The sequence below is a fragment of the Pseudophryne corroboree genome, chromosome 3 (assembly GCF_028390025.1).
Source record: "Pseudophryne corroboree isolate aPseCor3 chromosome 3, aPseCor3.hap2, whole genome shotgun sequence".
Classification (NCBI taxonomy): Eukaryota; Metazoa; Chordata; class Amphibia; order Anura; family Myobatrachidae; genus Pseudophryne; species Pseudophryne corroboree.
The window spans coordinates 706,899,276-706,925,296 of NC_086446.1; the positions used below are offsets into that span (position 1 = coordinate 706,899,276).

The 26,021-nt window shown below is 43.6% G+C and overlaps 1 protein-coding gene across 1 annotated transcript in view; it reads right to left on the reverse strand.

Moving 5' to 3' along the window:
* The window catches only part of LOC135056656 (alpha-2-macroglobulin-like), a 213,897-nt gene extending 188,151 nt beyond the window's left edge, over positions 1 to 25,746 (reverse strand). The window contains exons 1-6 of the mRNA XM_063962102.1: positions 25,640 to 25,746; positions 22,634 to 22,817; positions 7,720 to 7,879; positions 6,553 to 6,605; positions 2,150 to 2,170; positions 750 to 906 (exon numbers count right to left, since the gene is read on the reverse strand). Coding sequence (XP_063818172.1) covers positions 750 to 906; positions 2,150 to 2,170; positions 6,553 to 6,605; positions 7,720 to 7,879; positions 22,634 to 22,817; positions 25,640 to 25,707 — 643 coding nt within the window. The 5' untranslated portion in view covers positions 25,708 to 25,746. The remainder of the gene's footprint in view (positions 1 to 749; positions 907 to 2,149; positions 2,171 to 6,552; positions 6,606 to 7,719; positions 7,880 to 22,633; positions 22,818 to 25,639) is intronic.
* Positions 25,747 to 26,021: the final 275 nt, after the last annotated feature.

The following is a 26,021-nucleotide window of genomic DNA, read 5'->3' on the forward strand; positions in this document are numbered from 1 at the left end:
CTGTGGGCCCATTATGCACCAGCCCAACACTGGTTCTAGATGTTCATAATGTGGACTATACAAAGTATACAGATTACCCTTCATAACTGTGGGCCTTATTCAGACCTGATCGCAGCAGCAATTTCTTTCTCTAATGGGCAGAACCATGTGCAGTGCAGGTGGGGCAGGTATAACATGTGCAGAGAGCGTTAGATTTGGGTGGGGTGTGTTCAAACTGAAATCTAATTGCAGTGTAAAAATAAAGCAGTCAGTATTATTTACCCTACACATTAACAAAATAACCCACCCAAATCTAACTCTCTCTGCCCATGTTATATTTGTCTCACCTGCAGTGCACATGGTTTTGCCCATTAGAGAAAGATTTTACTTCTGCGATCAGGTCTGATTTAGGCCATGGACTAGACATAATTTATATGGGTCATGTTTGCTGTATACACTGGGTTATACACACTCATACAGGTTATATACACAGACCTGGGTTCAAGTCAGCAGGGATTACAGAACTCTGTGACAATAGTCGTACAGTTCCTCAGGATATAAACTATGAAATAGTACCAAATATGTTAAACTTTATGATACACAATTTATGTTCTGCAAATCATAAACTTGCAGATGTTGGCAAAGCATAGACTTATTTATACATATTGTTGTGCAATTTTACTGTTGTAAATTTCATTATAACCATATGTTAGCATATTTATTTTTTATATGTAAATCTATTACTACTCTTTGGTTTATTTGCAACTTACCATATTCAGACACAGTAAAGAATTTTGCACATGCAGAAGGTATGTTAATTATATAACTTCCAAGAGATAGTTCATTTGACAAAGGGAAAGTGAAATCAGCAATCCCATGGTTAACAGGTGCATTCAGCCATTGTCCAATGCGGTTCTGGTTTGGATCCTGTGAGCAAACAGAGTAAAGATAGATCTGTTGTAATCCATTGTGGCAGAGGCATTACTTGGGGGATGTAGGGGGTGTGGATAGTGCCGGATTACCAAATAGGCAGAGTAGGCACCGGTCTTTGGGCACCGCACCTTTTATGGGCCCCCAACCACAGATCAATATAATATTAATTTGATCTTGAAAAAAAAATTATAATTAAGCTTTCTTAAATTGTTTCCAAAAGATAGAAAAAATGAATCAACTCAAAGAAACTAAGGGGTCTATTTACTAAGCCTTGGACGGAGATAAAGTCCCAGCCAATCAGCTCCTGTCATGTCACAGGCTGGGTTTGAAAAATGACATTTAGGAGCTGATTGGCTGGTACTTTATCTCCGTCCACTTTATCTCTGTCCAACTCTTAGTAAATAGAACCCTAAAACCTTACATTAAAGATTTTATAGAGAAAATACTGTATTAATGTAATGTACCCATTAACAACTTAAAGTACATAAATTATAGACCTCAGATTCACATTAGTTTCCAGATTGTAGACTGTTAGTTGGTAAAATTAAAAACGTATTAGGAGGTAATTTGCGAGGGAGCCCCGACATTTAGACTGACTAGGGGCCTCCACAGGGTTTAATCCGGCACTGTGTGAGGACGGCACCCGGGTGTCAACCTTCTAGGGGGTGACACCAAACTGCTGACTCCTCCTCAGTGAATGGGAGATATTATCGTGCAGCGCCCAGCTCGTGTCACTGTAGAGGAGCCAACAGTGCAAGCGGAGTGCCTGGGGGGCAGCCCAGCATTACGGGGAGCGCTGGGTACACCCCCAGAGTGATGTAAACATTTGATAAGTTTAAGGTTTTGTAATAGTTTTCCTGGTAACATCAGCAGTAACATTTAGTAGATACAATCCAAAATACAGGAGCACATAACATAATAAACAGAAAATAATAAAAGCAAAAATGACTGTGGGCTAGATGCATCATCGCTTAGAGAGAGATAAAGTGGAGAGAGATAAAGTACCAGCCAGTCAGCTCCTAACTGCCATGTTACAGGCTGTGTTTGAAAAATGACAGTTAGGAGCTGATTGGCTGGTACTTTTGCTCTGTCCATTTTATCACTCTCTAAGCGATGATGCGTGACTTGATATGATGGACCTTTTAATGTAAAATAAACATTGGTCTTGTTCTTCAACCCATATAAATGGTTAAATTAAAACATAATCAGATACAGAAATTGGTAATGTAATACCTACCGTTAGCTTAATCACAGAAATCTGATAACAAAGAAAAAGAAAAAAGCATAGTGAAAATAAATTCTTAATGACTTCTTAACTATGTGTTGGTTGGATACATACAGTCAGGCAAACAGTAAACAGCAGTATCATTGCATCATCTCACTTGGCACTGGAGCTAAAAGTACTAATCTGTATCTCTCAAGAGTTTTACAGTCTCATTATGTGTTTAGCATTGTGAAACAGATCAGCTGTATACAGCAGGGCCTGATTGTGAGTGTCGGACACAATATTGTTGTCAGATGCAGTTGGATATATTTTCTCCTGTGTACGCATCTATAGCGGCAGGGTGACGACTGAAAGGTGACAAGGAAGTGGCTATGTGAATGAATGGAGATGGTACATCTTATGGGTGCATCATGGCCGTGTTGCTGACGTGGCTCTGTGCTCAGACGATTAATCACTCACATTGGAAGCCATACTGTGATGGACAATCTACACTTCGCATGTGGCTGATGCAATTTGAGATAATGGTTGCATTTAAAGGTGCCCCAAGCAGGATTTTACCATCTAAAGATGCACAAAGTGGGCATCTTAGTCCTTGCACATGCAGATGCACGCTTGTACACCAAGGAGGGGCTTGTACACTAGGGAGGAGCTTGTACACTGGATTAGGGCTTGTACACCAGGGAACGGCTTATACAACAGGGAGGGGCTTATATACCAGGAAAAGGCTTGTACACCAAGGAGGAGCTTGTACACCAGGGAGGAACTTGAATATCTGGGAGGGGCTTGTACACCAGGGAGAGGCTTGTACCAAGGGCGGATTGGCCATAGGGCTCACCAGGAAGACTCCTGGTAGGCCAACTTGTCTGTGGGGCCTATTTTGTGTGTTGTCATGTGGGCCACCCCCCACATGACAGGCAGCCCACCACACTCAGTACACTGCATTGTCATTCTGTTATTCAAACTCTGCAGTACAGTAATTCTGCCATCCAGTGATGCTGCCATGGCTACAGAGTATGTTATTCGTCTTGTGCTGCCCATGTCAGGACACTTCTACAAAATTTTACTGGACAACTTTTAGTTCCCAATCCGCCCCTGGTCTCAGAAACAACTGCAGCAAAAGACGCATGGAAGGCCACAATTGCTTACAAACAGGCCCTATGAGGAGGGATCCCGTCCCCCTCAACAGACTCCACCCCCTCATCAGACCACACCCCCATTAGGGCTACTTCCATAAATTTCCAGGGATGGTTTTCCATCCCAATCCGCCCTTGGCTTGTACACCAGAAAAGGACTAGTACCAGTATTTGCATAAAGTCGCCTTTGCAAGACTGGCAAAGGATCCAAATACGTCTACTGCAGCATTCAACTCCCTTCAATATTCTTTATACTTTGGGTGGCTGACAAGTCCAATTGTAACCTCAACAAATAGTTTAACAAACAGGCATAATGGGGAAAATTTAACAGGGTGTGAGAATCAGAAAGTGAGCGATTTTGTGAGAGTTCTCCTGTTTTTTTTTTTTTTTTTTTTGTAAAGTGGTAATCATGTACAGTATATGGCAAAACCAGGTAGATTTTGCCATATAAATGATTGCCACTTCAAAAAATAACAGGAGAACTCTCACAAAATCGCTCACTTTCTGATTCTCACACCCTATTACATTCCCCCCTATGAATGACATGGGATATATAGGGTGACATGTTTTCTTTTGATTTCCACTATACTTAGAAGAGTCAAAACATTTACATGAACAGAAATGAGTGTAGTAATGCACTTGGCTTACTGCATTTCCCAATGTTATGTTTTATCTATTTCCATTGCAGAATTATGATCCAGACACGTTTGCCTAAATTGCCACCACAGTGATGCGTTCTCTTCTGACTGTATTCTTCTTAGTAATGTGGACATATGGTGCGACTACACAATGTGTTATATGATCATGGCTCAGGTTATATAATTATAACTGGACCTGGAAGTTCTACATTTTAAATAAACATGTAAAACTGCTAGAAGCTGTTGCAACGTATTTATGACATTTGATTTAAATTTAGTTTAAAACCAAATTAACACCAAAATATTTTTTTAATTTTGCCCTCTTCTATTTTTCGCCCAGCTCAAACCCCATAGAGAGAGGTCTGGTGATTGGTCTTCCTGCTTACATCATACCTTGTCTCTATATAAAATTGTTAAAAAAATAAATAAATTAGAATGCGTGATTACCCTGATTACTGATGCTGGCATTTCATGTAGTTATTGTCTGCAACTCAGCTGGGTAAAGGGGCAAAAGACAGAGGTCCGATTCAAGTGACACTTGAATTGCTACAGTAGGTGTACAAGGTCACTTCTGTACCTTGTAGCAATGTTGGAAGTGTTTGCTATACAGATGAACCTTACTTTTGTAAGAAAGCTTGTATGTTTTAGCACTATTAATTAAATTGTATGAAGCTGAAAAAAATTCAACATTGTACAGTATCATATTATATTCTAATTATCTGATCTGTAGAATATTGCAAACATAATGAATGATCCAATATCAGAATATAAAAAAGTGTTTTTAGTTCATATTTGTTATATCTTATACTTTATTTCTCACTTTATACTGAGCAGTTTGGTACCTCTGTGATAGCATTATTCTCAGTATCTCTTTATTTGATTCAAATGTATCTACAGGTTGAGTATCCCATATCCAAATATTCCGAAATACTGAATATTCCGAAATACGTAATTTTTTGAGTGAGAGTGAGATAGTGAAACCTTTATTTTCTGATGGCTCAATATATGGAAACTTTGTTTAATACACAAAGTTATTAAAATATTGTATTCAATGACCTTCAGGCTGTGTGTATAAGGTGTATATGAAACATAAATGAATTGTGTGAATGTAGACACACTTTGTTTAATGTACAAAGTTATTAAAAATATTGGCTAAAATTACTGTTTCTTCAGGCTGTGTGTATAAGGTGTATATGAAACATAAATCCATTCTGTGCTTAGATTTGGGTCCCATCGCCATAACATCTCATTATGGTATGCAATTATTTCAATATACGGAAAAATCCGATATCCATAATACCTCTGGTTTCAAGCATTTTGGATAAGGGATACACAACCTGTAATATATAACACTTATAAAGTGTTAAAGCTTTTAATACCAACTAGTACATTGTCAGATTTCAGTTAAGAAAAAAAAATGTTATTTAGTAGCTGTGCACATAAAACCTTTAATTAATTGATTCATTCATTAATTTGCTGTATTAATAGTAATTTTCTATGCCCACTTAAAAATAATAATTTGAATAAACTACTGTTTATTCAGCTTGGAGAATGATAAAGTGGAGAGAGATAAAGTACCAACCAATTAGCTTTTGTCTTTCTTCAAACAGCCTTCAAATTGGCGGGAACTGATTGGTTAGTACTTTGGGATATACAGGTATTTACTAAAGGACGATGTTGAAAGATTTAAATCAGGGATGGGGAACCTTCGGTCCTCCAGCTGTTGTTGAACTACACATACCAGCATACCTTGCTACAGTTTTGCTATTTGGCCATGCTAAAAGTGTTGCAAGGCATGCTGGGATGTGTAGTTCAACAGCAGCTGGAGGACCGAAGGTTCCCCATCCCTGATTTAAATCAATCAAAATCAATGTACTTCCAGGGCTAAAACGTACATTAACAAACATTTAAAAATCAATATAAAAAATGAAGCTCAACAATAATTGAGATCAATTTTCATCAATTTGAAATCAATAAAAATTGACCTTCAGTAAATAACCCCATTTATCTCTCTCCAAGCTTTGATAAATTTTCCCTTCTAATTCATGTACTGTAATCTGTTTGGTGAGTAGTTGTCACTGGTTGTTACTGATACAGGACCTCATTCAGGTTAGATTGCAAAATTTGTAAATCGCAATCCGGCCAATTATCAAATGACTGTGCATGCGCATCATTCGCATTGCGCACATGTGAATAAAATAGTAACAGAAAATGTATGCACATTGTGATCGCAATGCAGCCACTGTCTGACGTTTTCTGGGTGTGTTGAAAAAACACAGGCGTACCAAGGAGTTTTTAATGAGGGCCTCTGATGTCAGTCATCCTCTTGTGTTGCAAGAATTGCGGATGACCTTGCCTGGCTCGATGTTCCGGTAGTTGCGTATGGTTCTGCGAACAGCTGCATATTGCAATGCATTCGCCATTTCTACGATGCATGTTTATTCTGTATTTCTGGGCGGCTACTATTTGATCGCAGCAACTACTACTTAGCAGAATTTGCAATCCTTACTGAATAGGGTCCACTGTACAGTATTTCCCTATTTCAAAAAAAGGTCTGTTTCAGGTTTATGTACTTTCTGCCTTATTCCTATGTTACCAAGTTGTCATTTGCAATTTAATGGGATGCAAAAAATATAAATCTCACCGTTTTTGGTGCAGGACGGAAATTCGCGTCCACAGATATCACCCGAAACCTCACTAAAATCATCAAATAATTAATATCAGGTAAAGTGTCTATACTTACAGTATTTTAGTCAAGAAAATAATCGTATACATGAACACAATTCTTCATCCATAACACATTAAGGGTTGTACAATTATACAATTTTAATCCAGAACAGTTTTTGGTACTTTGCTAGTGGTAGTACAGTAGCTGAGATACTGTATATGAATGTGGCACATTACATGCAATTGTCTATACAGCAGTGAGGTGCAGTGAGGTCAATGGCTGGGGAGGCACATGCTAGTATCAGAGAATGAGTTACACACACACACATACAGTATATCATTTGGTGGTGAGTTTTGACTACGAAAATGATTAGAATAATAGAAAAATAAGATGAATTAATAAAAAAATATATAATACGTTAAAAATGTCTTCATTGAATTAATATAATATTCTTTACAGTGAAGACTATGGAGTTTACGGGAGTATGACAGTGAAAGCTCTGCCTCCCCTGCTACCCTGACTGTACGTCACGGCTATACAACAATACAAAAGCAACATACTGTAGTGATGGAGAGGAAAGGATGCACCTGTTTTTACCAGTAAAAGGCCTCTGCATCGGGAGATGGCTTACAAGAGATACTGTATAAGACATTTGCACAAAGTAAAAGAAACAATGTACCTGTGTCAACAAATAAGCACTGAGGTCACACTGACATCTACAGTATGGCGGTAACTCTGATTAGCATGCCTCTCAACATGACCCATTCCAGGAGGGACAAAATGTACTGCTCCTGGCCATCCCTCTTATATGTAATTGGCATCACCTATGTTCAATTATTTAATTGATAAGAAGGTATATTAACACAGGTGTTGGCAATCAAAAAATAAGAGGGAAGTCCAGGTAGAGAGCGTTTTGTCCCTCCTGGAATGGCTCATGTTGGGAGGTATGGATTAGTTGAATTGAAAGAGCCAGTTAGAGGTGCTTTTTTGAACAATATTGGTCTTTTATTTCAAAGCCAAATACTCCAATAAAGGACAATGAGTTCCAAAGTCTCAAAATATATTTAAGCACATTGTTTGTCCATTTTATATCCCAACTGTTTAATATTAGCTGCTATGTGATTCCATGCTGTTTGGTCCTACCTGTATCACCCGGCTTGTATGTGGTTTTATCAGTCTGGATGAAGCACGCATCACGTCCACTGACTATTACAATCGTCTTGGTCTCATTGACATTGAGGTGTTCCCCATGCACAACTGCGTGGAGAGACCAGACTGAGTAGTCTTCTTCTTCTGCAGGAACCTGGTGAGAAGTAAGGGATCATTCTAAGTCATCATTGTTTGGGGCTTTTTGCATGTCTGGGAGATCTCAAATGAATAGTTTGGATTTTAAGTAATGTAGCTCACTTTATTGACTACGGAGTTGTGTATACTTTAAATTAAGTATTATGTTATTTGTAATGAACTAAAGTATTATTAATATTTGTGGATTAATAGTTTAACATCCTCCTTACCCACTTAGTGGCAAGCTTGGCAGGGGGGCAGAGTGCCGCCTTACCCCTGATCCACTACAATTTTAGAATTTCAGGGTCACCTGACTGCAGTATGCTCCTGCTCTGGCCGTAATGACTGACAGCAGGGGCTAACTAAAAATGGTTGCCACCATAGCAGGCTACAAGAAGATGGCCATCAATAACCAATTGGGAGCCAAGGCTTCCTTTCCAAGAGAGTGGGAAAGGGGTTTGGGCTTAACAGAGCAGTGTGATGGGATGAGCCTGGAGCTAAAAAAAAAGAGACAGAGGCACTCTCAGAGTTTTCATTGCCCCCAGGGAGGAGAGGGACAGAGAGGGCAGAGGTGATCAGTGCTCCAGAGAAGAGGATAGCCTGCTGCATGTTTTCTCTACCACTTCAGAAACCAGTTAAGTGCTTTGGGGGGAGACACTAATTCTTTATACTATAAGTGTGTGTGTGTGTGTGTGTGTGTGTGTGTGTGTGTGTATTATTTTTATTTTTTTTATTTTTTATTATTATTGTTTTTTTGCATGTGTGCAGCTAGCAAATGGTCAAGCAGGATGCAAGCAGTCAGCCGAGCATGATTGAAGACTTGTCAGGTAAGCAGGGCCGAGTGCTGCAGCCCAACACTGAGGAGATGTGAGCCATTTGGCGGACGCCTACAGAGATTTTGTACCAATGAGCGCCTGGCGGTTCTTTCACTACAGTCGGAGGATGGCGCTCACTCCTGAGCTTCGCCTTTCAGCTCCTGCAGTGCGTGCAGGGAGGGATTGTCATGATGACTCTCGCATAGAGCCAAACGCAAGGAGCTGTTGGACCAGGTGGTGGTGAGTGCAGGAGCAGGGCTTCAGGCAAGTATAGTACTGTGTGTTGGCATTTTGTGTGTAAGCGGCACTATTAATGTGCGCATTAAGTGTAAGGGGCACAACTATTGTGGGCATTTTGTGTGTAAGCGGCACTGCTAATGTGGGCATTAAGTGTAAGGGGTAAAACTACTGTGGGCATTTTGTGTGTTAGCAGCACTACTAATGTGGGCATTCAGTGTAAGGGGCACAACTACTGTGGGCATTAAATATAAGGGGCACGACTATTTTAGGAATTTTATGTGTAAATAACACTACTACTTTGGGCATTAAGTGTAAGGAGCATAACTACCGTGTGCATTTTTTGTGTAAGTAGCACAACTACTGTGGGCATTATGTTTGAGCGGCACCATTACTGTGGGCATTAAGTGCAAGGGGCACAATTATTGTGGGCATTTTGTGTATAAGCGGTACTACTAATGTGGATATTAAGTGTAAGGGGCAAAACTACTGTGGGCATTTTGTGTGTTACCGGCACTACTACTGTGGACATTTTGTGTGTAAATGGTACTACTATTATTGTGGGCATTATGTACAAGCTGCACCATTACTGTGGGCTTTAAGTGTAAGGGGCACAATTACTGTGGGCATAAAGTGTAACTGGCACTATTACTGTGGTCATTTTGTGTGTAAGCAGCACGACTACTGTGGGCATTATGTGTAAGAGGCACTACTGCTGTGGGCATTAAGTGTAAAGGGCACCACTACTGTCGGCATTGTGTATAAGGGACACTACTGAGTGACATAACATGTATAAGGACCACTACTGTGTATTGTAATGTGAATAAGGGACACTACTACAGTATATGTGTAATATGAATCAAGGTCACTACATTCAGTGTAATGTGAATATGATTGTGCTACTGTGTGGCATAATTTGAATTGGGGGTACTATTGTGTGACTACATCTCTTGTGAGATGTATCTATGACCTAAAGTGATATATTTAATTAGAAAAAAAATCTGCAAACATGTCAGAGCTCAAATGTACTTTAAAGAGTCAGAACTAAAGTAGATAGGTAAAGGGGCATATCACACTATCACATTATAAATCAAACTATATGGTGATATAGAGTTTTTTCTGATTAAATATAGCATATTTTGGATTTGATACACTGCTGATCCTCAATAAAGATTTTGCATGCACCAACAGTCAGATTAATTAAAAGTGCAAAAAGCAAGTCAATTGCAAGTTTTAGCTGGTGATTGGGTCTTTTAATTATGTTTTTTTTACCCATTTGGAGGACAATCTGTTTAGGTTTTTCTTGTGGGAGACAGTATGTATGTGTGTGTGTGAGTGAGTGTGTTTTCCTGTGGGGGCCAATGTGTTATTACTGTGGGGGCCATTGTGTATGTTTTTTTCTGTGGAGGCCAATGTGTGATTTCAGCGAGACAATTCCCACACCCCGTGCACTGTGGCCAAGCCCAATTTTTGCTATGGCTCATCCCTTTTTGCTATGCAACTCCCCCCTTTCCGTGCACTCCTGCAGTGCGCGCAAGTGTGTTACCTTAGTAGACCAAAAAAGCTTTTCAGTTTTCAGAGTAGCTCACTGACTCTGGCCAGCCCTGGTGTAATGGTTAGCATTACTACCTCACAACACTGAGGTCACAGGTTTGATTCTCACCATGGCCCTAGCTGTGCTTGTGTGGGATTCCTTCAGGTACTCTGTTTTCCTCCCACACTCCAAAAATATACTGGTACAGTTGGTTAATTGGCTCCTGACAAAAAGTGAACACTAGTGTGTGCATGCACATGTGATTAGGGCATACTAGATGGGGCAAGTGGGTCTTATCTGCTGTCACAGTCTATGTTTCTATAAATAACACTGTGTGTGTCTTTATTTCATTGAATACTTGTGGCATGCCAGAATATTATATTGTCTTTTTGTTTGGTGTGGTATGGAAGGTAGATAGTAACTAGGTCGACAGTGTCTAGGTCAACCACTATTGGTTGACAGTAACTAGGTCGACATGGTCTCTAGGCCGACAGGGTCTTTAGGTCGATATGGTCTAGGTCAAAAGGTCAAAAGGTCGACATGACTTTTTTATGTTTTTTTGGTGTCGTTTTCTTCGTAGAGTGACCGGGAACCCCAATTAGTGCACCGTGTGCCAAAGCATTGGCTTGCTTCGCTCATCATGCTTCAGGCAAGATTACTGTTCCAATCGTAGTCCACGTGGATCGTTAAGTATGAAAAGGTTCAAAATAAAAGAAAAAAATTGTAAAAAACTCATGTTGACCTTTTGACCTGTCGAACTAGTACATGTCAACTTAGACATCCTGTCGACCTAGAAAACCTGTCGACCTAGTTACTGTTGACTCTCTGTGGGTGGTGGCATCGGGTGGGGTTAGTGTGTGCTCTGTAGGGGTGCTGTTGCAGTCACTGTGGTTTATGTGTGCTGTGTTAGGAGTGCTGTCCTGTCTGTCCTGGCTGTCACTGTCTGTCACTGGTGTTTCATGTGCTGCAGCTGTACATGGGTGTTGCTGTCTATGCTGTCACTGTGTTGTACAGGGTGCAGGATAACTGTCATTCTGTATGCTGTAAAATATAGGGTTGCTGCTGGCCCTGTATGTTGTAAAAATTTAGGGGGCAAATTGTTAAAAATTAAAAGCTCACTGCTCCTGTATGTAAATATTGGGCTGCTGCTGGTCTTGTATATTGTCAGAATTCAAGGGTGCAGTTAAAAATTAAAAGCACACGGCTGTATTCTGTAAAATATAGGGGTGTTGCTGTTCAAATACCATTACACTGGCGCTGTATGCTATAAAAAGTCAGGGGTTCAGCTGTTAAAAATTAAAGCACACTGCTCCTGTATGCTTTAAAATATAGGGGTGCTGCTGGCCCTGTATGTTGTAAAAATTCAGGCGTGCAGTTATTCAAAATTAAAAGCACATTGCTATATGCTGTAAAATATATGGGTGCTGCTGGCCCTGAATGTTGTAAAACTTCAGGCACGCAGTTAAAAATGAAAAGCACACTGCTGTATGCTGTAAAATATAGGGGTGTTGCTGTTCAAATAATATTACACTGGCCCTTAGTCATCCAGCTACCTTGTTGCACCTCTTTTTTTTTATTTGCATTATGTGCTCTTTGGGGCCTAGTTTTTAAAACTGACATCCTTTCTGCCACTACAGTGCCACTCCTAGATGGTCCAGGTGTTTGTGCCACCCACTTGTATCGCTTAAATATATGTAAAATATAGGGGTGTTGCTGTTCAAATAACATTACACTGGCCCTGTATTTTGTAAAAATTCCGGGGTGCAGTTGTAAAAAATTAAAAGCACACTGCTGTATGCTATAAAATATAGGGGTACTGCCGGACCGGTATGTTGTAAAAATTCAAAGGTCAATTTGTCAAAAATTAAAAGCACTCTGCTCTTGTATGAAGGAAATATAGGGGTGTTGCTGTTCAAATAACATTACAATGGCCCTGTATGTTGTAAAAATTCAGGGGTGCAGTGAAAATCAATGTACAGTGGCCCTGTCTTGTATGCTGTAATCATTCTAGGGTGCAGTGAAAATCAATGTACATTGTCCCTGTCTTGTATGCTGTAATTATTCTCGGGTGCAGTGAAAATCAATGTACACTGGCCCTGTCTTGTATGCGGTAATTTTTCTAGGGTGCAGTGAAAATCAATGTACACTGGCCCTGTTTTGTATGCTGTAATTATTCTAGGGTGCAGTGAAAATCAATGTACACTGGCCCTATCTTGTATGCTGTAATTATTCTAGGGTGCAGTGAAAATCAATGTACACTGGCCCTGTCTTGTATGCTGTAATTATTCTAGGGTGCAGTGAAAATCAATGTACACTGGCCCTGTTTTGTATGCTGTAAAATTACAGGGGTGTAGTGAAAATACAGGAGTGTTGGCACTGTCTGTGGTTGCCATGTCTAGGCCTGATCTTCACAACACTGTATGGGTAGAGGAGGCTCCTACCACCATTTGCACATCCCCTGCGAGCGCTGGTAGGAACACCACCAGTCCAGTTGATGATATTGAGATTGAGGATGTCACTGTAGAAGTACACCAGGATGAGGAGGATATGGGTGTAGCTGGCGCTGCGGAGGAAGTTGACGATGAGGATTCTGATGGTGATGTGGTTTGTTTGAATAAGGAATCAGTGGAGGCAATTGTTGGCCCTGGGATGAAAAAGCCAATTGTCATGACTGGGCAAAATACCAAAAAACCACTTCTTCAGTGTGGCATTATTTCTCCACAAATCCGGACAGTAGGTGTCAAGCCACCTGTTGCCTTTGTCAATCCATAATAAGTAGGGGTACGGATGTTAACCACTTAGGAACATCCTCCCTTATACGTCACCTGCAGCGCATTCAGCATAAGTCATCGTCAAGTTCAGAAACTTTGGGTAATAGCGTAAGCAGTCCACTGACACATAAATGGGGAGGTTTTGTTTGAATATTATTTCTCTGGATGAGGATGTAAACACTGAAGGGGGGGGGGGGGGGGGAATCTGAGGATGAGGACGACATCTGCCACTGAAGAGCCAGTTTGTGCAAGAAGAGATTAATTGCTTATTTTTTCGCGGAGGCCCAAACAAACCAATCATTTCGGCCATAGTCCTGTCACTGAAATGATTAGATTGTTAAAGTGTGCGTGTCCTGTTTATACAACATAAGGGTGGGTGGGGTTATGGGTGGGCCCAAGGACAATTCCATCTTGCACCTCTTTATTTTTCTTTGCATTATGTGGTCTTTGGGGCCTAGTTTTTAAAACTGCCATCCTGCCTGCTACTGCAGTGCCACTCCTAAATGGGCCAGGTGTTTGTGCCGCCCACTTGTATCGCTTAGCTTAGTCATCCAGCTACTGTACCTCTGTGCAACCTTGTGGCCTAAAAACAATATTGTGAGGTGTGAGTTGTTCAGAGTAGAGTGCAAATGAATGTTATTGAGGTTAATAATACTATAGGATCAAAATTACCCCCAAATTCTGTGATTTTAGCTGGTTTTAAGGTTTTTAAAAAAAAATCATCCAGATCCAAAATTCTAAAGGTGCCCGCCCCACATCTCTAGCTGAAACTCTGATTTGAAATAAATAAAAATAAACTGCTGGTAATTGTTACTATATATTTCATGAGCTATGTAAACCACACCCACATTAAGCAAACCACACCCCCAACATTCTCAAACTCATTTTTATATTTCTTGGTAGAAAAGATGGACCACTTGCTTGTGTTTGTCGCCCAGGCTTAAAGTTGCCAGCCAGCCCCTGCCACTGAATCAGTGGCATCACAAGGAGGGTGCGGCCGGCACGGGTGTCACCAGCCAAGGGGTGACACCAAAATGCCCGCTCCTGCACAGTGACAGGAGCCGAGTGCTGCACTGTTATATTATGTGCAACACTCAGCTCCTGTCACTGTGTAGGAGCCAGCACTGCAGGGACAGCACTCACCGGGAGTCAGCCCTCACCCCTCAAGTGACAAAAAAAACGGGTGTCAGGATGCGAAGCCCCGCCCTTTATCACAAAGCCCAGCCTCCATTTCGGTCCTTCAAAGCCCCACCTCTGTAGTTAAGCCCCAACCATTCCCACAAAGCCCCACCTTTTTTCGTCACATTGTGTGTTAAGGAGGTGAGTGACGCCTCTGCACTGAATCACATGATAATAGCTTATACCCTATACTAAACTTATCAGTGTTAGAGTACACTGTTTTCACTGTTTGCTACATCAACTCCAAAGTTTCTTAAATCATTTTGCCCTGGATAGTCAGCTGTCAAAGATGCTTTTCCCAAGCATGTAACCCCATATTTCTTATATACAGTTCTTATATACATGTATGATGTCGATAATGTTGAATTGTCGACATTGAACATATGCACATCTGCAGAATGTTGACATGTAAAATGTTGACAATCTGCATGGACCGGAGGGATAGGATGAAACAGCGAAGGGACAGGGTTAGGCACAGGCTGATTTGCTCTGTGATCATATGGCAGCCACACACTTGCCACCCAGAACTGCCCATTTAAAAAAAATAGAGATCCATCAATAGATGGATCAAGCTGTTCGTGTGCCCATATGTGTATGATGGGTATGCTGTTATCAGATATCTGAGAGATCCTTCCACATCTGACCAGGGCCGGATTAACAATGGGGCGGGTGGAGCTGCAGCTCCAGGACCCCCATGAAAATAGGCCCAGACTGTGCTAGTAGACTTTGGTGACCATAAAAAATATATATTTTCTTGTCACCATCAATGGCTGCCTGAAGAGAGAGAGCCCACTCCCTCCCTCACCCGTTCAACCCAACCAGTGCCCACATACACCCCACTAGTGCAGCGCAGTGGTACTTGCGGATCCACTGGCTGGCCCTGGCCGCTGGTCGAGGCGGTCCAGTCCCTCCCCTCCACTTACATTTCCTCCCCTTCCTCTCACCGGCCGCCTCCCCTCGGGACGCTGCTGTTGCCGGGTTCACAGGAGCGAAATCCAAATAATGGGACCCCGCTGCTATCGCAGCAGCTAAATACGGGGACCCGCTGCTGCCGGATCTACACTAGAGACGGGGACCGCTGCTGCTGGAGCTACAGACGGGACCCGCTGCTGCCGAAGCTAAAGATGAGGAGCCGCTGCTACCAGCGATATTGGCGGGGACCAACTGCTGTAAGAGGTACAAAATGCCGCAAAAGGTACAAAATGCTGCCTGTCCTGATGGGGAGAGGGGTTACACAATGCTACCTGTAGGTGGGCAGGAGGAGGAGATTTAGGGGATGGCTGTCTCAACCCTTTCTCTGTCTCCCCTCTTCTCTCTCTCTCTATGTGCCCCCCCTCCACCTCTCTCTCTGTCTACCCCTTCTCTATCTACCCCTTCTCTTTCTCTGTCTCCCCACATCCCTCTGTGCCCCCCACCTCATTGTGTCTCTCTCTTCTCTCTCAACGCCTTCTCTTTCTCTGTCTCCCCACTTTGCTCTGTGCCCCCCACCTCTCTGTCTCTCTCTCCTCTCTCTCTCTGTCTCCCCCCTTCTATTTCTCTCTCTGCCCCCTTCGCTATCTCTCTTTCTGACTTGCTCCATCTCTCTCTCTGTCTCCACCCTCTCTGCTACCCCCCTGAGGTCAATTCAATTTGGCGCAGATTGAATAGCGCCGGGAATTAGCTTCTGGAGCTATTCAATGCAGCACGCAGTGACAGACGACGAGGATGCGAATAGGAATCAAAACAACAATCCTCGCGCAAGGCTGATTTCTGACCTTAGCGTGGTGGAAACAGTATCGCCCAGGCATTTATGTCTGTGAATGCCAGATCTTGTGACAAAACACCATGTTTAGTCAGTGAGAACCGGCCTTGTGACATTGCGCTGAACTGTATAGCCCCGTGAGCTAATTCCCAGCGCTATTTAATTCGCACAGAATTGAATTGACCCCTCTGTGTCTCCCCCTTCTCTCTCTCTCGCTCTCTGTGTTTCTTCACTGTCTCTGTGTCTCCCCCTTTTCACTCTGTCTCCCACCATTCTTTCTCTCACTTTCCCTTCTCACTCTCTCTGTCTCCCACCCTTTCCTCTGTCTCCCCCCTCTCTCTCTGTTCGTGTCCTCCACCCTTCTCTCTCTCTCCCTCTCTGTGTTTTCCACTTTTCGCTCTCTGTGTCTCCCCCTTCTTGCTCTCTCTGTCTCCCACCCTTCTCTCTCTCTCTCTTCCCCTTCTCACTCTCGTTTTGTGTCTTCTACCCTTTTCTCTCTCTCTCTGTCTCCCCTTCTCTCTCTCTTTGTGTCCTCCACCCTTCTTTTTCTCTCTGCTTCCCCTTTCTCTATCTCCCCCTTCTCTCTCGCACCGTCTCTGTGTCCCCCAGCCTTCTTTCTATGTCTCCCTTTTGTCTTTCTGTGTCTCATTGACTCCCCCTTTCTTATTCCCTTTCTCTCTCCTCTCTCTTCTGCCTCTCTCACCTCTCCCCTGCTCTCTCTCTTCTCCCTTGTCTCTCCCCTTTCTCTCTCTCTCCCATCTCCCTCTCTCCCCCTTCTCTATCTCTCTCTCTCTGACTCATCCCCTTCTCTGTATTTCCATATCTTCCTCTTCTCTCTCCCTTCTCTCTCTCTTTCTCCCCTTCTCTTTCTCTGTCTCTACCTCCCCTCCTTTCTCTCCTCTCTCTTCCACTCACCTTTCACACCCCCTCTCTCTCTATGTATCTTCCCCTTCTCTCTCTCTTGCTGTCTTCCCTTCTCTCTCCCTCTCACTCCTGTTCTATCCCTCTCACCCTTGTTCTCTCTCTCCCTATCACCCCAGGTCTCTCTATCTCTCCCTCTCACCTCCATTCTTTCCCTCTCACCACAGATCTCTCTCTCTCTCTGTATTCCCCGTTCTCTCTCTCTGTGTCTCCCCATTCTCTCTCTCTGTGTCTCCCCCGTTCTCTCTCTCTGTGTCTCCCCCGTTCTCTCTCTCTGTGTCTCCCCCGTTCTCTCTCTCTGTGTCTCCCACCATTCTCTCTCTGTTTCTCCCACCATTCTCTCTCTCTCTCTGTGCCTCCCGCCATTCTCTCTCTCTCTCCATCCGTGTCTCCCGCCTTTCTTTCTCTCTCTCGGTGTCTCCCACCGCTCTCTCTCTGTCTCCCACCATTCTCTCTCTCTCTCTGTGTCTCCCGACGTTCTCTCTCTCTCTGTGTCTCCAGCCGTTCTCTCTCTGTGTGTCTCTTCATTCTCTCTCTCTCTTTGTCTTTTTCACTGTCTCCTCGTTTTCTCTCTGTCTCCCCCACTTCTCTCCATCTGTGTCTCTTTCTCTCATTCTCTTTTCCTATTCTCTTCCCCTTTTCTCAGGCCCACTCTCCCCTTCTCTATCTCTGTGTCCGCCCTTCTCTTTCTGTCTCTCCCTCCCTTCCTCTTTCTCTATCCCTCTCTCCCTCTCTGTGTCTCATGCTTGTTTCTGTCTCTGTGTCTCCCCCCTTCTCTCTCTCTTCTTTAATATAAGTATGCCAGTGAAGGTTAGGGTTAGGCACTAGGGTGAAGGTTAGTGTTAGGCTCTGGGAATGGAGGTTAGAATTAGGCTGTTGATGGAAAAGGTTAGGGTTAGGTTGCATGAGGGGAGGAAAAGGGAGAGGGTAATGGGCAGGGTTACTTTACTTACCAAAAGTGTCAGTATTCTGACCACCAGCATCCAGCTGTCGGGATCCTGTATGCATAGTATACTTGACGACACAGAGGAAGAGCAGTGGACTACTGTACCGTACTGCTATATATATACTGGTGGTCACAGCAACATTCTGCACTGTCCCCTCCTACTATATACTGTGCACAACTAAAATGGCGCACAGGTATGGATGCATAGTATACTTGACGACACAGAGGTAGAGCAGTGGACTACTGTACCATACTGCTATATATATATTTGTGGTCACAGCAACATTCTGCACTGTCCCCTCCTACTTTATACTGCGCACAACTAAAATGCAGCACAGGTATGGATGCATAGTATACTTGATGACACAGAGGTAGAGCAGTGGACTACTGTACCGTACTGCTATATATATACTGGTGGTCACAGCAACATTCTGCACTGTCCCCTCCTACTATATACTGCGCACAACTAAAATGCAGCACAGGTATGGATGCATAGTATACATGATGACACAGAGGTAGAGCAGTGGACTACTGTACCGTACTGCTATATATATACTGGTGGACACAGCAACATTCTGCAGTGTCCTCCTACTATATATACAGCAATGCAGCACAGATATGGAGCGTTTTTCAGGCAGAGAGCGTAGATATTTTCAGCACACTGAGCACAGATATTTGCAGCACACTGAGCACAGATATTTGCAGCACACTGAACAGAGAAACTGAGAGAAAGCAGCCACGTCCTCTCGCTATCATCTCCATAGCACCAGTGAAAATGGCAGCGACGCGCGGCTCCTTCTATAGAATAGGAATCTCGCGAGAATCCAACAGCTGGATGATGATGTTCGGGCGCGCTCAGGTTAACCGAGCAAGGCGGGAAGATCCGAGTCTGCCTCGGAACCGTGTAAAATGGGTGAAGTTTGGGGGGTTCGGATTCCGGGGGTCCGAACCCGCTCATCACTACTTTTAACTCGTATTTACGAGTGTTAAAATTCAAGATGGAGTCTCTTAGAGCGGTGATCTTAGGTCTGGAGGAGGGAGAATTCCTAGTGTCTCTGGATATCAAGGATGCCTACCTTCATATTCCGATCTGGCCGCCTAATCAGGCTTATCTATGGTTTGCACTGCAGGACTGTCACTACCAGTTCCAGACCCTGCCATTTGGTCTCTCTATGGCACAAAGGGTGTTCACCAGGATGATGGCAGAGATGATGTTCCTCCTCCGCAAACAGGGAGTGAACATAATTCCTTACCTAGACGATCTTCTAATAAAGGCGCCGTCAAGGGAGAAGTCCAAAATCTCACCTAGAGCCAACACGGAGGCTCCTATTCCTGGGAATGATACTGGACAGGGAGTCACAAAAGGTGTTCCTTCCATTGGAAAAGCACTGCTGGGGGGGCATATCATGTTTAGCTGGCACTGCTGGTGGGCATATCATGTGTAGCTGGCACTGCTGGGGGGGCATATCATGTTTATCTGGCACTGCTGGGGGCATATCATGTCTATCTGGCACTGCTGGGAGGCATATCACGTGTAGCTGGCACTACTGGGGGGCATATCATGTGTAGCTGGCACTGCTGGAGGGCATATCATGTTTAGCTGGCACTGCTGGTGGACATATCATGTGTAGCTGGCACTGCTGGGGGGCATATCATGGGTAGCTGGCACTGCAAGGGGGCATATCATGTATATCTGGCACTGCTGGTGGGCATATCATGTCTATCTGGCACTGCTGGGGGGCATATCATGTGTAGCTGGCATTGATGGGAGGCATATCATGTCTAGCTGGCACTTCTGGGGGGGCATATCATGTATAGCTGTCACTGCTGGGGTGCATATCATGTCTATCTCTGCACTGCTGGGGGGGTATCATGTCTAGCTGGCACTGCTGGGGGGCATATCATCTAGCTGGCACTGCTGGGTGGCATATCATGTGTAGCTGGCACTGCTGGAGGGCATATCATGTTTAGCTGGCACTGCTGGGGGGCATATCATGTTTAGCTGGCTCTGCTTGGGGGGCATATTATGTCTATCTGGCACTGCTGGGGGGCATATCATGTCTATCTGGCACTGCTGAGAGGCATATCATGTCTAGCTGGCACTGCTGGGGGGGCATATCATGTGTAGCTGCCACTACTGGGGGCATATCATATGTATCTGGCACTGCTGGGGGGGCATAGCATGTCTAGCTGGTACTGCTGGGGGCATATCATGTCTAGCTGGCACTGCTGGGGGGCATATCATCTAGCTGGCACTGCTGGTGGGTATATCATGTGTAGCTGGCACTGCTTGGGGGCATATCATGTGTAGCTGGCACTGCTGGGGGCATATCATGTGTAGCTGGCACTGCTGGGGGGCATATCATGTCTATCTATCACTGCTGGGGGGCATATCATGTCTACCTGGCACTGCTGGGGGGCATATCATGTGTGGGAAGCATATCATGTGTAGCTGGCACTGCTGGGCGGCATGTCATATTTATCTGGCACTGCACTACTGTAGACATTATGTGTATCTGGCACTATACTGTAGACATTATGTGTATCTGGCACTATACTGGAGACATTATGTGTAAGGAACACTACTGTGGCTGTTATGTGTAAGGTTGCTAATTGTGTGCGTGTGAAAATATATTTATTTATAGTTTGATAATATGGAGTTGCAAGGCCATGATCACTTTTCCAGGGTAAAAGGTTAGTGTTAGGCTCTGGGAATGGAGAAACGGTGGAGTGCCTGGGTGAACGCTGGGTGTGTTTGTGACGTCAAACCAGGAATGAAACTAACTGAACTGATCGCTATTTGTGAGTAGGTCTGGAGCTACTCAGAAACTGCTAAGAAATTTCTATTCACAATTCTGCTAATCTTTCGTTCGCAATTCTGCTAAGCTAAGATACATTCCCAGAGGGCGGTGGCCTAGCATGTGCAATGCTGCTAAAAGCAGCTAGCGAGCGAACAACTCGGAATGAGGGCCCTAGACTGTATAACCTGTAGCAGTATATGTGGGAGAGTTAGGCATCTTCCAATGTTACAATGTAGCGCCTATGCACTCCATTATAACCAATGGTGGGAACTTTGTGGTCAGCGGTGAGGTTACTTTCGGTCAACCGCTGACCACAAAGTTCCCACCATTGGTTATAATGGAGCGCATAGGCGCTACATTGTAACATTGCCGGGGTGCTGCCTGTCATACACTACAGGAGCACACAGCCAATCAGGAGGGTGCCACAATGTGGCGCTCCCTGATTGGCTGATGGAACCCTCTTAGACACAAGTCAGAGGGGGTTCCTGGCATTCGGGGAAAGGGGTCCTATGTTAAAACATGGGGCCCCTTTCAGTACGAGGTTGGGTGTCCGTTTTGTTATTTTGCAAAGTACCAGGATTACAAATGGATTTAAAGAGGAGCCATCTACACTGGTTTTTGTGAGTATAATTTTTTCAACAGGTACACCATGGATTCTACATGGAGAAGAGGACCGGCCCTCGTGTGAACATAGGTAAGTATGTGTATATGGAGGTGTGGATCTATGTATTAAAGTTTTACTTTCAAGGTGTGTGTCTTATGTTTTTATTGGGGTATTTTTTTAGTAGAAGTACTACAGGTACCAGCGGGCCTGGTTTTCAACTGCATGCTGGTACTTGTGGTTCTCCAAGTACCAGCTTGCGGGGGAGGCTTGCTGGGACTTGCAGTACTGCTACAAAAAACAATATAAATTTTTTGACAAAAAGGCTATCAGACTCTCATCCGCAGCCCTTGGATGGGGGGGACAGCCTCGGGCTTCACCCCTGGCCCTTGAGTGGCTGGAGGGGGGGGACCCCTTGATTGAAGGGGTCCCCACTCCTCCAGGGTACCCCGGCCAGGGGTGACTAGTTGGTTATGTAATGCCAGGGCCGCAGGGACCTAGATAAATGTGTCCCCCAGCTGTGGCATTTTGTATCTGGCTAGTGGAGCCCGGTGCTGGTTTCAGAAATACGGGGGACCCCTACGCTTTTTGTCCCCCATATTTTTGGAACCAGGACCAGGCGCAGAGCCCGATGCTGGTTGTTTAAATATGGGGGAACCCCTGACATTTTTTTTCCCATATTTTTTCAACCAGGACCGGCTCAAAGAGCCCGAGGCTGGTTTGGCTTAGGAGGGGGGACCCCACGCAATTTTTTTTTTTACAAATAACAAAATCCCACCCCTTCCCACTGAAAAACATGCACGGATCTCATGGATCCGTGCATGCCTATCCAAACACGGGGAAAAAAAGGTCTGGTTTTTTTTAGCACTTTTTCACGAATTGTATTTTAGCACGGCAGTGTTTGGCTATTGTCGGCAGTGTTTGTGATTTGCACTTTTTAGTAAATGACCGATTTCTACCAAATTGCAGGCGTATTTGACCGATGGTGTATTGATTCGTAATTTTTTCCTAGGAATTCCAAATTATTATGAATGCCCTCATCACTGCCGTGATTTGAGTATAGTAAATTCCCGAGATGACACTTTGAAGAAAAAACACCATCTCGGTCAAAATCGGGAGCTTAGTAAATATACCCCATTATGTCTATGATAATTTAAGAATTTCACAATAACATTCTGGAGGAATTTTAGTTGACAAAAACATTAAATGTTAGAAATGTGTACTCACCTGGAAGGGGAAACAGTGAGAGTAATCCGGGGTGTCTACTTTGTGCTCAGCAATGACATGAGTGTGTTCATTTTTATGCAGGTCTACTTTGAAGTCAACTGGCCCATCCAGATCAAGGAAGGTCACACAGACTTTCTGCTGGGATCCCCGCACTGAATGTGACGGAGCTGTGATCACATAGTGCCTACATGAGTGCATTACACAGAAAGAAAAAGGAAAATAATGAGACACTGCAGACAACAATGAAATTAGGAACACAGCTAAAACAAGGGTACATTTATGACGATATAAAGAAAATGTCCAAAAATACATGGGCGTGGTTTCATGGGAAAAGTGGCCACATTAAAGATAAGCCACTCTCTCCCAGTCAACCAACCCCCACGACCACACAGCTAAGGGGATACCCACAGGCAACCACCCCAACACAGCCCCCCCTTCCCAGTGAAAACAATCCCTGCCACCCCTCCAAAGCTGCATAGACCCTCTTATCAGACAGCAGCCAGAGTTTGGAGACAGTCAGGCTAGGACAGACAGTCACAACAGCCTGTTGCAGGGGGGAGCTGCATAGCAGTGTGTCTGTGGAAGGCTGGATTGCCTGGGGTACCTCCTTAGTTGTGTGGCCGTTGGTTTGCCTTGGAGGTGGGAATTGTGTGGATTGGTTTGTCTGGGGGGTGGGGACAAGCTGCTCAGTAACATTGCAGGATGATTTTGCCTAGTAAATTATTGCTGCTGTAAAAATACGACCATTATCTGCTGACATCCCGCACCAAACTCGGACCCTATTACATATACCCCCATATGATGCACTGCTCTATAACACTCACATTTATATTTTGTAATTCAGCTTTAGATGCCATATTGAAGTACCTTATTTTTCTGATTGCCTGTTAATATCCTGTTATGCACAGTTGACAATCAATCTGGCACTATGGGGAAGAGTTATCAAACTTGGAGAGAGATAAAGTGGAAAGAGATAAAGTACCAACCAATCAGCTCCTTTCATTTTATAGGCAGTGTATAAAAAATGGCAGTTTAGGTCTGATTGGCTGGTACTTTAGCTCTCTACATGTTATCTCTCTCCAAGCTGTAATAAATCCCCCCCTATGTGCACAATACCAGTGTTATTTACCCTCTCTTAAGGTTCTTGTAATTGGGAGAACACATCTGAGCACAAGGGGGATAATTAAGATGTGGGGGGATGTAATAGGGTGTGAGAATCAGAAAGTGAGAGATTTTAGTAAAATGATCTTGTTTTTTTAAAGTAGCAATCATTTAAATGGCAAAATCAACCTGGTTTTGCCATGTAACTGATTGCCACTTTAAAAAAAACAAGAGAATTTTACTAAAATCTCTCACTTTCTGATTCTTACACCCTATAACATGGAGTAGCTTTATCTGTTGCTCTAATATGGTAATGTAACAGGAGGCGTCATGCTGCATTACTGATCTGTACTGTATCCTAGGATGCAGTGTTGGATCTTTCCCGGCACCATCGGCCTTGACATGACTCATGCGTAATACCTAGAACCAAGAGGCCAGGAAATCTCCATCCTCTGATGGAGCTCCTGACCTCCTCCCTCCCCCTAAATGACAGTGATATGCCTTAATTTGTAGAAACGGAAGCCATCAACCCCTGCCCCCAAGTGGCATAAGACTGTCTAATGCCAGAATGCTTCCGACATCACAGGACCCATTCTCACATGCGCAGAATGGGTCCTAGACATACGCAAAGTACCAATAATTGGCAATTTGCAGCACACAAAGCATCTCCAACCACATCTGAATTACCCCAAAGTACCAATTAAGAAGTTTACATTGTCTTTTAAATTATAACCACTCTGTAACTAATACCCCTTTCTGACATACTGTACATCAAAACCACCAAATTATGTTTGAAAGGGTTGAGAGTTCCGGGTCCTGTTAACATTCAGTCGACCAGGGTTATTCCCAGAACTAGCAACCCCAGTCAGTACCACGGCTCCTGTCTGAAAGGTATGACATGGGTCTTGGTGTCCTGTGTCATGTCTAAAAGAAGCTGATTGGTGGGGAACAGTAGCACTTGGAGATTACATCATCTGCAAGCACCCACTGTAAGCCGGAAGACCCAGATCACTGGTAAACCCGTGCCCGTTGTGAAGGGGAACGACCTGGGAATAACCCGGGTCATCACCCATGTATGAACTGGGATCTTGTCAGAAAGCCCCGACTTCAGCCCATGCTCAGTGTCCCAGGTCCGAGCCAGGTTGAAGCCTGGGTTTTACAGTATGTCAGAAAGGGGTATAACTATAACAGACAATTCCATTTATCAGTATTGTTTTAAACTCAGTTACCTAAGCAGCTGTAAATGGAAATACTCCATAGTTATTATTATGAACATTTATAGAGCAAGAATTATACTCTGATTGATAGTTCATTAATTAGAAGATAAACTGTTATAAGTGAATATAAAGAACAACATTGATCTTTACTACTATTCTTCTAGAATGAATGTTTATTATAGCGTTACAATTATTTAAACTCTCAAGTAAATGATCCATACTGATGAACTCTTATTTAACACATTTATATTGGTCACAGAACCATATAAGTTACTCTGTATAGTGTCAATTACATGAATAAAGAGTAAAAACAATAGTACCAGTGGCGCATGCAGGGGGGTTCTGAGAACCAAGAAATCCCCCCCCCCATCCCCCCCCGCTTCACCCCATGTGCTCAGAATCTACTTTGCTACTGGCTACAGAGGAGGGGGGTCCAGATGGAGACTGCACATGGGCCCTCTCCTCTCTTAATATCTTAACACGCCCCTGTGGCTCAATGCACACACATTTCCTAAATACCTAAATGTATTCTGTGTTTAGACTTGTGTCCTGTCCCCAGGATATATCATTATGCTATGTAAATATTCTAAAATACGGAAAAATCCGATTTCCAAAATACTTCTAGTCCTAAGCATTTTGGATATGGGAGACTCAACCTGTAATACATTCCCAAAAATAACTCTCTTACGGGTTTGATGCTGATGTAAGTGCTGAGCTGAAGATGGCCAGGCAGACGGACACCAGGAGAAGCTGCATGTTGGCCAACAAGTCACCTCCACCGAAAATGTCCCTCTGTCATCCTATATATATTCTGCCAACCCCCCTGTCTGGAGCTGTCTGAGGACATTAAACTTGCGGTGGAGACGCTTGGCTGAATAGCCGCATTTCAACACATGACCTCTTATCTTGTATGCAGGCTGTGTTAATGAACTTGAACCAATGTACACAGATAATGCTTTGTAAGCTCATTTCTAGATGATTTACTATGGATTAGTTTCAAACAATGTTAAGTAGTGTCTGTCTGTAAATCTGAATCATAAAAATGACATAGCTGTAAGCACTACACATCT